Below are 12,846 nucleotides of genomic sequence, written 5' to 3'. Positions count from 1 at the left end.
CACGTTCGGGTCACCTGAGGTGGTGGATCCCACAGTATGAATACTGCAACAAGAGAACAGAAGGACATCACTCATTACCAACAATTTAAAAAATAGATGTGAGAAATCCAGATATAGTAGTCCATGAAAAGAAAACAAAAGTAACATTGATCACTGAAATTGCTACACCCAGTGACTAGTGTCTTACATACAGAGAGAGACAAAGTTATAAAATACCAGGATTTGCAGGCAGAAACGAGGACAATGTGGAAGGAGGACACCCAGACAGTTCCAATAGTAGCAGCTGCAATGGGTCTTATTAAAAAAGACTGTACAATTGTACTAAGATGTGTTACCAATACATGCAACCCCGTACGAATTGCAGGAATAGTCATTACTGGGGACACTGAGTGCTAAGAACAGCACTTTCTAGCCAACATCAAAGATTGAAGCAATACTAATTTTATAGGTTCATAGGTTAGTACTAGGCTAACTGCCCTTGCGAGACATTTTTAAGCCTAGCCAATGAATTACTTAGGAATGGGGTCCATTCCCGTCATGGTATTAGAACCCAAAGACTTGGAGAAAATAAAAAAGGGAGAAAACACATTGTATGGAAACCTTTGTGGGACATCCACCTACAAGACCATTCACCTTTCTTAGGTTTAGAGGCAAATATTAGACGTTCAGTCTCCAGATTATTATGCATCCTGTCAGTAACAAAAGGTGAGAATTTAAACCCTATAATATTGTGGCTGTGAGTCAAATGCCTTAACCATTATGCCAGCCTCCAAATCATGACATACTTAACATATGTACAACTTCAGATTAGTCAACCCGAAACTCTACTATAAAGAGAAGCAAAAATGTAAAATATATCAAAGCAAGAAAAATAAACAGCTGCCCATCAGAGTACTTGTCTGCCCTGAGCTCAACAGAAGGCAAAACCATGCTGGCTTCTGAATGCTAGTACTGAGTTGCATATGATGTGAACTGCAGCAAGAAAGCTACATTATAGCATGAGCAAACATTGGTGTTATACTGCATATAGCATGTCTGGAAGGGGAAGGATGCTGAGCTCTGGACATCAAGTGATATACTGGACCTCTCATTGCTAAAGTCTTAGTAGTCAAGACTACCGCAACATCCATCAAAACAATGAAGGTACACAAGTACATTGCAATATTGGTTTTGTTTCTAACAGTTATGTTACTGTCTTATTTATTCATGTGTTACTTTAAATTTTATTCATTAAGTTACTCAAAACATACTTGGCTTGATGCTTGCTGTTCTGAATGACCGTCACTGCTTAAAGTGCTAGGATACATGAACAAAACCTTGTGCTTACTCTAAGGATTAATAAAATTCTGAAAGCGATGCCATCGGATCAGATCATGCCTGAAAAAGTTCTTGGATCATTCCACTTTCATAGTTACCAGATGTACAATAAAAAATCAGTGCCCCAATTTCATAGATACCAGATGTACAATAAAAAACAGTGAGAGTCTTCCTGGCTGCACACTTGTAAATACTAACACTTTACACATAACAGAAAACACTCAGTCCAGCTTCTTGTGGAACTCAACATTTTCAAAAAACTTCTACTCACCTGACCCTCTGTCTGAAAGAAACTGAAAAGATCTAAACAAAAAAAGGAAAAAATGAAATTATATCAGAACACATTTTCTATGAATGCCAAAAACAACAAATGTACTTTTACAAAATGCAAACTAAAATACAAACTAATAACCTTACTGTATAAACCTTACTGTATAAACTCTTACCCCACCACACTTCTTCCACTTTGCTGCTGGCCAAGATGAACTTAGAGAGAAAGTAATATAAATACATGTTCTAAACAAGAACCGGATGGTGAGATCCACTAGAAGCCACAGGAGGGGGAAGGAGGGAGGGTCGTAATGACTATTGTTGATCCTCGTTCAGTCATTACGAACCTCCCTCCTTCTCCCCCTCCTGTGGCTTCTAGTGGATCTCACCATCCGGTTCTTTTAGGTCATTTGACCAGAGGTAGCCTCCACCTTCTTTTGACTTGCAAACTCAATCTGAGGTAACAGGGAGAGGGGAATTCTGGGTAAGAGTTTTAGCTCGAGAGTTTATAGCTGACGCGAGCTTGGAAAATGGCCGGCTCGGTTCCGAGGTCGGAACCGATACCCACACGTAATGACTGAACGAGGATCAACAATACAGATGGAACGTTATGGTAAGACATAACTTCTTTATCTGATACTGCTACTCCTCGTTCATTCCTTACGTGTGGGACAGAGTCCCCAGCTACCTCTATTCCTGGGAGGCTCTCATGGAAGGACATTCCTGAGCACCACAGAACCAAAAGATGCTCTTCCTCTGGAGGCCAAATCCAATTTGTAATGATTGATGAAGGTATGAGGCTTAGCCCAAGTTGCAGCTGCACAGATGTCATGTAAAGAAGCTCTGGCATGGAAGGCAGCAGAAGTTGCCACCGACCTTGTCGAATGAGCCTTTATGGTAGTCGGCAATGGAATATTACGTTGTGTATAAATGAAGGTCACACCAGTCTTTCAAACATCTAGCCAATGTGACCTTAGCAACAGCACATACTAATCTAGGTCCAGAATAGGCCAAGAATAACTGGTCCGATTTACGAGAGGCCTTAGTCCTGTTCAAGTAGAAGCGAATTTGCCTGTGAATATCTAGTGTATGTAGGCAATACTCTCCTTTGTTTGAATAGTTGGGAAAGAAAACTGGCAATTCAATGGTTTGGTTAATGGGCATTTCAGAGATCACTTTTGGCAGAAAGGAAGGATTAGTTCTCAATGACACACTATCTCTATGAAAAATCAAGTATGGACTCTTGATGCATAAGGCTTGAAGCTCATAGGGATACATCTGGCAGAAGTAATGGCGACCAAAAAAGTACAGTTTTGTACCTACCATAAATGCAGATGTTCGAGTGCTCATACAGCTGCAGTCATTACAGATGGGTTATCCTGCCGTCAGGCGGGTCCTCGGTCGGCCGAATTACAAAGTCTAGGTCCGGCGTCGGTTGTCGTCGCTTCTTCCCTGACGTCAGTGCGGCAGGGGTATAAAAGAGGCAGCCGACGCCATCTTCTTCAGTTTTTCTTGCCCCAGATGTCAGGTGCCCCCAAAAGAAAGGCAAAACATAAATTTATGTAATCATGCAATATAGAATAATCAAAAAACAGTAGTTGCAAGCAAATACACCATAAAAGAATACCCCAAATAGGTTGTATGAGAAGGTGTTTGTCTTAAGGCCTGTCCTAAGAGGGGACGGAGGGGGGGTAACCTGGACTGCAGCTGTATGAGCACTCGAACATCTACATTTATGGTAGGTACAAAACTGTACTATGTTCATCGTGCATACAGCTGCAGTCATTACAGATGGGAAGAATCCCAAAGCTAAGTATGGCTGGCAGGCACTAAGTGGAACTAGGAGGAGCAAGGATGCCCTGCAAGACTGCTGTGGCAAACTCCACTCTAGATTTAAAGTACAGGGGAAGGTGATAGTGCTTGGAGAAAGTGTACACTGAACTCCAAGTGACTGCTTCCAAAATGTCCTTGGTCGGAACCCCCCTGAGGAAAGCTGCAGAGGTAGCTGTGGCCCTGGTGGAGTGGGATCTGATGCTTGTAGGCACAGTTTTTCCATGAAATGAGTAACAAATGCGTTATGCAGTGGGCTATCCATTTTGAGATTGCCTGTTTGGAAATAGCCTTTCCTTGAGCACCTGTAGCATAGGACACAAAGAGTTGCTCGGATTTCCTGAATGGCTTTGTCCCGTCCAAATAATAACGAAGTTGTCTGTGAATGTCCAAGGAATGTAGTAGTCTTTCCCCTTTGTTTTGTGGATTAGGATAGAAGGTAGGTAAGTGGATAGTCTGATTCAAAGCTACACTGGATACTACCTTTGGCATAAAGGTAGGGTTGGTTCATAAGGAAACTCTGTCCTGATGGAAAATGATGAAAGGTTGCACAGCTATGAGGGCCTGTAGCTCCGAAACCCTGCGTGCTGAGGTGATAGCCAGAAGGAAGGTTGTTTTCCATGACAAGTATTGTAGTTCTGTTGAAGAAGCTGGCTCGAAGGGAGGAAGGGTCAGCTTTTCCAATCTGACGGTTGAGGTCCCAAGCAGGGACTGGTGGTTTCCTTGGGGGTTTTATATTCTTTGCCCCTCTGAGGAACTGTCTTAAGAGAGGATGAGAGAATAAAGGAGGATCTGTGTTGTATTGTGCAGAAATGGCTGAAGCGTGGATCTTGATGGAGGAGAAGGAAAGTCCATTGTTTAACATCTCAGCTAGGTACTGTAAAATTTGAGGTAAATTTATTACCCAAGGATTCTGGCCCTTTTCTTGATTCCAGGCACAAAATCGTTTCCATTTGGCGGAGTAGGCTTTTCTAGTAGAAGGTCTTCTAGCCTCCAAGATGACATCCTGCACCTCCTTGGAGAGGAGGGTCTGTTGGGAAATCAAGGAATTCTCCATGCAGCTAGATTTAGGGTTTTGAGCTGGCTGTGAAGAGTCTTGTAGTTGTGCTGGGACAACAGAAGAGGGACTAGAGGTAGGATCCATGGTGGGGAATGTGTCAGGCTCTTCAGGAGCGGATACCAGTGTTGTCTTGGCCAGTCTGGAGCAATGAGAATCATTTTCGGCCTCTCTGCTCTGGCTTTTAATAGAACTTTGGGCAGCAGAGGAAGAGGCGGAAAGGCATAGACTGTCAACATTGTCCAATTGAAAGAAAGTGCGTTCATTTTCCAGGCCTGTGGATGATAGGTCCTTGAACAAAATTTTTTCAACTGGTAATTTCTGTGGGTAGCAAAGCGATCTATGTCTGGCTGTCCCCATGCCTGAGTTATCTTTGTGAAAACTTGAGGATGCAACTTCCATTCGTGTGGATCTGTCATATTTCTGCTTAGGCTGTCTGCCACTGTTTTCCTTCCCTGGCAGGAATTGTGCCTGTAGTTGAATTTGCAATTCCAGTGCTGTGTTCCATAGGGTCATGGCTTGCCTGCACAGGGGGTATGAATGAGTTCCCCCCTGTTCGTTTATGTACCACATCACTGTGGTGTTGTCTGTCCTTATCAAAAGCTGGCCTGGATGCAGTAGGTCTTTGAAGGTCATAATAGCATTTTGCACGGCTAGCATTTCCTTTTGGTTGATGTGTAGGTGCTTCTCTTTTTGGGACCATTTTCCCTGAACGCACTGATCTGCCATGTGTACCCCCCAGGTGTAGTCTGAGGCGTCTGTTGTGATGATTTGAGTTGCTTGAGGTACACAGAAAGGGAGACCTATGTTTCTTTGGCATGCTTGAGCCCACCACAGAAATTCCTTTTGAAGGCATGGAATGAGTGGTATAATGGTTTCCAAGCTGTGGCTGTGTTGAGACCATAAGTTTTTTAGGTACCATTGAAGTTTCCTCATATGCAGCTTTGCACATGGGATTAGTAGGATGCAAGATGCCATGAATCCCAGAGCCTGCAGGACTTTCCTTGCAGTCCACCTGGTGAAGGTTGCCATTTTGCTGAAGTATTGAGACAGTTGCCCTTGTTTTTCTGGCGTGAGGTAGGCCATCTGGGTGGTTGTATTCAAGCTGGCACCCAGGAAAATTATTTGTTGAGAGGGTATTAGTTTTGATTTCTTTTTGTTGACTGTGTATCCCAGAAAGTTCAACAGTTTTATTACAAACGCCAGGTGTTTCAGAAGTATGTCCTTGCTGTCCGCTTGGATCAGGCAGTCGTCCAGATATGGATAGATTTGTATTCCTTGTAGTCTGCAGAAGGCGATTACTGATGCCAAGCATTTCGTAAACACTCTGGGCGCAGTAGATAAGCCAAAGGGCAATGCAGAGAATTGATAATGGGTTGAACCTGCAAGAAATCTGAGGTATCTTCTGCAATCTTGTCTGATAGGGACATGCAGGTATGCCTCCTTGAGGTCCAATGTTACCAGCCAAGACTCCTTGCCCAACATGGGAAGAAGCTGCTGTAATGTGAGCATCTTGAATTTTGGTACCTGTAAATATGTGTTTAGGATGGATAGGTCTAAGATAGGTCTCCAATCTTTGTCTTTCCTTGGTACCAGGAATAGTCTGGAATAAAACCCTTGACCTTGTTCTTTTGCAGGTATCTCTTGAATCGCTTTCATGTCCATGAGAGCTGAAATTTGTTTTTGTGCCTCTCTGCCCTTTGATTTTGTGGCAGGTTTGGCATGCCTCTCATTTTTGGAAGGGTGTGAAAGTGGAACCTGTAGCCTCTGTCTATAATGTCCAGAATCCATTTGTCTTTTGTAACAATATGCCAATTTTTTGAGAATAATACCAGTTTTCCATCCAAAGGTGCTGCCATTAAAGCTTTGCTTGGCAGGTAAAGGGGGAAGTCATTGTGTCTGTTTTCTAAATGACTGTGATCTATCTTCTCCACCTCTTGGGGTTGGTGCTTGCCACTGTCTGGCTCTGAAAGATCCTTGAGGTTGCCCTCTACCCCTTGGGCGTCTGTATCTGCCCCTTTGAGGTCTCTGTCAGTGGCTGGAAAGGACCAATGTTTTGAAGGCCAGTTTCTGCTGAAACGTGGAGGTTGTACCTGCAGGAAATCTTTCACTGTTTGCATTGATTTCGCTTTTTCCTCCATTTTCTTTAGTACCTCCTCAGCTTTAACACCAAACAATACATCTTTTTGAAGAGGTGCATCTAATAATTTAGCTTTGACATTATCCGGTAAGGCTTGCTCTTTGAGCCAAGCATGCCTACGTATAACAGACCCCGTAACAGCAGCTCTACATGAGGCCTCTAAAGCATCAAAACCACACTGCAAGGTATGTTTACCCACTTGCTCTGCACCATGCAACAAATCCTGCAACTCTTTTAAATCTGGTTGTTCTGGTTGTGTCATTTTGCTTTTCAACTTGAGATAACAAAAACTGTTGATACTTTAACATATGGAACTGACAGTTTAATGCCCTCATGGTTAAAGTGGCCGAGGTGTACACCTCCCCCACCCACCTTTCTAAAGCTCTGGAATCTCTCTCTGAAGGTAATGGGTTTTTAGCAGTAGAGGCCTTAATTCCCTAGGGACCCTGTGAAATAGTTTCTGGGTCAGCAGTATGGCTTTTGTATAGGAACTGGTGTGAATCAGGAACCCGCTAATACCTGTCTGGTTTTACAGGAGCTGGAGGCAAAGAATCTGGATTAAGGCTGGCTTCTGTGTACACATCATCCAATATATCTAAAACAGGAGGGATAGCCAGGGGCTTATGCTGGGGGAGCAAAAGAAAATCCCTGAGCCTTTTCTTGTAATCTGAGTAATCTTGGCCTTCCCAGTGAAAGTGTTCCCTCAATGTATGTAGGGTTTCCCCAAAAGAGTAGTCCTCAGGGGGGGGAGACCGAGGGAATAGACTCCTCTGCATCAGAGTCTTCGAAAGGAGAATAGGCATAATCCTGGTCCTCAGAATGTTCTGAGGTAATAGAGGCTTGATCTGAGGAAGGGTAGTCTTCCTCCAATCTGGGCCTTTTGTCAGAGGGGGGTTGAGAACCCCTGATAAGAGTAATCAAATCCTCAGCCATTTTGAGCATCTGTTTTTTAGGCATGGAGGGGGTCTGAGGTCCCTGTATTTTGGTTTTCATGGCTGCTTTAGATTTAGTGAAAGCTTTAACCAAGAGTGGTGTCGGTATCTGTAGTAAGAATGTGGACGAGGAGGAGCCCGGGTGGTACTGAACACCGATGTTGTGAGTCATCGTTCGGTAGGGCTGCGGGGGGCGTGGAGAACCGTAGGAGCCGCCTTAGCGTGGTAGTCGGTGTCAGGCGGACCTCGGAGTATCCGGCGCGCTAATATAATTTAAATTTTTAAAAAAATAGTGAAGGACCTGCCCGGCTGCCCGCTTAATAGTGCGCTTGTTGAATCTATCTAGCAAAAAAATGTAAGTGGTCTGGGCCTCCACAGCCTACAAAAGCAACAAACAGAAAGAGTGCTTCCCACGTGCGGTATGAAATGCAATTATTAACAACTGCTTCTGCTTCGGGGGCAACGGCAAGAAAAGAAAGAAGAAAGAAGGCCGGCAGCCTCTTTTATACCACTGCCGCACTGACATCAGGGAAAAGAAAGCGACGACAACCCATCGCCAGACTATTTCCATAACAAGTATGTATTTGAGGTCGCAAGAAGAAGCTGGTAAACTAATGACAGGTCCCATGGTTGAATAGGTTCTAAAAAAGGGGGGTTAGATGAATTAGATATTGCAGCCAAATTAACTCCACGGTAGAGCCGACTGAAAATAATCGCTAGATATACCCCCCAGTATTATCACTGGTGCTGAAAAAAAAATCTATGCTTTTCTTTCAGCCAAGAGATGCAATAAGAATGTCCCGCACTGGCAAAAGAGATCATTCTGCCCTCTGGCAATCAAAATTGGAGGAGCCAAGCTATGAGCTTCAGGCTGTTCAAGATGGGGGATGAATCAGATTCTGGGATGGGAGATCACAACCCCGGGTTGATAACCAAATCTGACGAGGCCAATATGGTGCTATGAGGATCACCTTGCTCTTCAACCGGCGGGCTTTCTTCAGAAACTGGGGAATGAGGGGGAGAGGTGGAAATGCATAAAGAAGACCCGAGGGCCAGTCGTGGACTACAGCGTCCCTGGGTGACTGCCCCAGAGGGGGAAATCAGGGTGAAGTAGTTGCTGCACTTGTAGTTGGTCGGGGATGCAAAGAGGTCGCAGCAAGGAAGGCCCCAGCGGTGGAAGATCTCCGCCGCTATCAAGGGATTCAGGGACCACTCATGAGGTTGTAGAATGCACCTGCTGAGTCTGTCTGCTATCACGTTGGAACTCCCGGGAATGTGCGTTGCTAGAAGAAAACAGTTGGTAGCCATTGCTCATTGCCATATCCTCATGGCCTCTTGACAAAGTGGGTATGATTTGGTTCCGCCCTGTTTGTTGATGTACCAGACCACTGCCATGTTGTCTGATTGAATCGCAATAGTCCCAGATGGCAGCAGGGGATGGAATGCTTGAAACGCCAGAAGCACTGCCCTCAGCTCTAGAACATTTATATGCAGTTGAGCCTCCAATTTGGACCAAGTACCTTGGACTGTCTGTCCCTGACAAAGCCCCCCACCCCACCCCATCAGGGAGGTGTCCATGGTCACTGTAGCCTTGGGCTGTTGGGGGGAGAAGGAGCGAGACTATTGTGACGGGTTGTGGGTCATCCACCAATTTAAATCCTGTTTGAACCTGTGAGCTACTAGAATCTTGGCTGAAAGAGGATACTCAAAGGGATACCACTGGGTGAGCAGTAGCCATTGTAGAAGCCTCATGTGAAACCTGGCCAGGGGGACAATGGTGATGAAGGCTGCCATGGAACCCAACAGCTGTAGGACAGAGTGAGCTGCGGATTTCTCCCTTGAAAGGATTGGGATCAGTTGTTTTATCCTTACAATTCTGAGCTCTGGAATGGATGCTCTGCAATTCTTTGTATCCAAGATGACCCCTATGAATTCTGTGGACTGAGATGGGGTGAGATTGGATTTTTGACAGTTTATGGCTATGCCTAGCCTTTCTGCAGCGAGGAGTGTGTGGGCCAGGGTTTCTTCCAATAGATGTCTGGTGGGGGCGGAGATGAGCCAGTCGTCTAGGCATGGAAACACCTGGAATCCTTGTAGTCGCAAGTGAGCTGTGCCGACTGCCAAGCACTTTGTGAACACTGTGGGGGCTGTAGGGAGTCCGAAGGGCAGTACTCTGAACTGGTAGTGACTGGCTCCCGCACAGAAGCGCAGAAATCTTCTTGATGGCCTGTCCACTTTTAAGTGGCACTATGCATCTTGAAGATCTATCGAGCACATCCAATCATCTTTTTCCAAAATCGGGAGGATAGACTGTAATGCAACCATCCAGAATTTTTGTACGCTTACAAACTTGTTCAATACACTGAGATCCAAAATTGGTCTCCAGTCCCTGGTTTTCTTTGGCACCAAAAATAGTCTTGAGTAGAATCCGGATCCTATCTGGTCTGGAGGGACTATTTGGATGACTCTTTTTCTTAGCAGCTTTGATATCTCTAATGCTGCTTCTTCCCTTTGACTCCTTTGACTAGGTGGAACTTCGGGTAAGTTTGTTGGGGGGCAGGACAAAGATCGAAGGGGATATGGTAACCTCTGTTATTATCCTTTGTACCCAAGAGTCGGTGGTGATGGTTAGTCAGGCAGAAGGGTACAAGGAGAAACGACCCCCAACCACCTCCAGAGGAAAGGAGTTGGGCCGCTCTTCAGGAGCGCTGGTAGGATTGGCCAGGAAGAGAGTCCCTGGAACCCTGGTTATGCGAACCCCCCTCTGCCCCGAAAAGGGCATCTTCCCTGTGAGTTTCCCCCTCTGCCTCTAGGGGAGAACTCGGCCTGTGTGTCACGGAAAGGACCCTGAGACTTTTTGTACCATATCTTCCCACTCTTCTGGTTTCTGTAGAAAGCACGTTGAGGGGAAGAATTATGGACACCCACGGCAGAAAGGGTCTTACCATCCTGTTCACAACTGGCCAGTGTGCTTTTAACCTTGGGTCCAAACAATGAAGAGGCTTCGATTGGAGCGTTGAGAAAGGAAGCCTTGAAGGGTTCCACGAAATTACACAAGCGCATCCAGGCGTATCGCCTCAGAACAATGCCTGAACTCGCCACTCTAGCTGCTCCTTCTGATGCGCGAGATATCAGGTGCATGGAGGAGTTAGATATAGATTCAATGGTGGCCAGCTGAGAAGTCACTTTGTCAAGGACCTCATCAGACACAGCACCAGCCAAAGTTTCAGAGAGCTCAGAATTAAATCCCTTTAAAACCTGTTAAAGTGTGCCATATAATTCTGGGACCTGATTGCAAAGGTCGCTGATGCAAAAGTAAGCTTCCCTATTCTGTTTAGAGCCCAGGACTCTTTATTGAGCGATTGAGTGTCTGGCTTTCTTCTTCCGCCAGGTCCTTCTTGGTTGCGGCCGCCACCACCAGAGCATCTACAGGAAGACCTTTGGACCAATGGGGGGTCAGTAGCAGGATGGGGCAAAATTTTATCTGGCCTCCGGGGAATGGCCTCAATGGTGTCAGGAGCCTTCCACGCATGCTGCACGACGAGCCAGACCAGTTAGTTGGCAGGTGGAGTAACCCAGGAGGTAGGGGGCCGGGTGCGAAAGGCCTGCAGGAACACAGACTCTTCAGAGGTCGGGTTAGAGGGCTGCCAGTCACCTCTCTGTTTAAGGATTTCAAGGATATCACCAAAGGATACCTCAGAAGGTGACCGAGGGGACCCTTCCCCATCATCAAAGTCTGTGTTCTTCAGTAACAGACTCCTCTGTGGAGTCCATGTGCTTCCTCTTGCACAAACTTTTTCGATGAACTTCGTCAGAGGGAGAAGCTGGGAAAGACGACGCAAAAGGGGTTTCCTGTGGGAGTACATCCTGAGCCCTTTGCACCCAGGGTCCACTAGGAGCGATTTGTGTACATTGCGGTCCAGACGAGGGCGGGGAGATTCACAGCACATTATCACCAGCTGACGCCAAAACCTTCTCCATTAGTTGGAAGGCCGGTCCACCTGAAGAGGGGTGAGTGTCCAGGACCGGGGTCACCCCTCCCCTAAGTGGCTCAGCCTGCCGACATGGAGTCCCTGGATGGCTGTGAAACACGAAATTACGTACGCCACAGCTGACATCCTGGGTCGTAGCAAAACTCTCCTGCCATGAAGGCAACTGCAGTTCCTTAGTGAGGTCCATAAAGGGAACCGTAGAAGGGGAAGACAGTGCTATATCAAGGGGCTTCAAAGGCAATGAAGGAGGAGAATAAGTAGGGGTCTTTGGCAAAGGGTGATCACCTCCCAAGGAAGGATAGGTCCTGGGCGGCAGGATACCTCTGGCCAAAAGCACTTGATCCACAAGACACAACACATCGTGTTCAGAGAGGGTTCTAGTGGATTTCACGGACATGGCTGAGGGAGAGTCAGGTCTATCGAGAGATGGGGCAAGCTCGGTGCCCACCTCACCAGTCTGCACTGAAACCAACGGGGCCGTAAGGGACTGAACTACAGGTGTCTGCACAGAGGAAATCATGAGTGCCAAAGTCATGGTCTGCACCGACAATAAGTTGTCGGCACTGAGGCTGGGACCGAAAAAATTGGTGTCAATAACTGAGTTGTCGGTTCCGGGTAAGGTGTCAGAGCCGATGTGGTAACAGTCTGCATCGAATGGATAGTCGGTGCCAGTGGAGAAGTCTGAACCAAGGAGCCCCTCGTAACCGATACGGTAAAGGGCACGCTAGTTGGTGCCGAAATCACAGATGGTGCCAAAGGTCTAGGCACCGAAAGCACTGGAGCTGTAAAGGTCAGATTCGAAGTGGAAAGTTTAGCCTTCTTGGGTCTCAGTTGGTGGGAGTCCCCAGCCGGGGACGAAGGAAGAGATTTGGCTTTTGTATGTTCATCAGTCTTTTTCTTATGGGATCTTGGAGGGGTTGAAGCCTCCGACCCAGAAACCGCCTCTGAAAAAGGAGATTTAAGTAGCCCCTTCAATAACAATTTATTTTTCCTCTCAATGTCCTGTTAGAGAAGTTCTTACAAATTCCACAGTGCGGGTCAACTGATAAATGAGGCACACCTAAGCAACAGACGCACAGGGAATGTGCATCTGACATAGGTAATTTATGGCCACAATCTGAACATCTCTTAAATCCTGGACTACCTTTTTTATCAGTCATGATAGGAAAGAAGGAAAATCAGAAAGAATACCAGCAATGGTACAAGAAATAGCTGAAGGTAAGGAGGAAAAGGGGTTTACCAATAATGGTAAAGAAGAAAATACCTTGCGGTAAACAGGATGAAGGGGATTGAGAAAAAAATTCAAGA

The 12,846-nt window shown here is 46.0% G+C and overlaps 1 protein-coding gene across 2 annotated transcripts in view; it reads right to left on the bottom strand.

Annotated features, from left to right (window-relative positions):
- The window catches only part of PIAS3 (protein inhibitor of activated STAT 3), a 1,163,468-nt gene that overhangs the window by 32,777 nt on the left and 1,117,845 nt on the right, over positions 1 to 12,846 (bottom strand). For both annotated transcript variants that reach the window (XM_044079722.1, XM_044079721.1), the window contains exon 13: positions 1,589 to 1,620. In XM_044079722.1, coding sequence (XP_043935657.1) covers positions 1,589 to 1,620 — 32 coding nt within the window. The remainder of the gene's footprint in view (positions 1 to 1,588; positions 1,621 to 12,846) is intronic.

Source organism: Protopterus annectens, chromosome 8.part0 (genome assembly GCF_019279795.1).
Source record: "Protopterus annectens isolate FY-2018-M chromosome 8.part0, PAN1.0, whole genome shotgun sequence".
Taxonomy (NCBI): domain Eukaryota; kingdom Metazoa; phylum Chordata; order Ceratodontiformes; family Protopteridae; genus Protopterus; species Protopterus annectens.
Note: the sequence above shows the minus strand (reverse complement) of the source record. Positions and strands in the feature narration are given on the sequence as shown.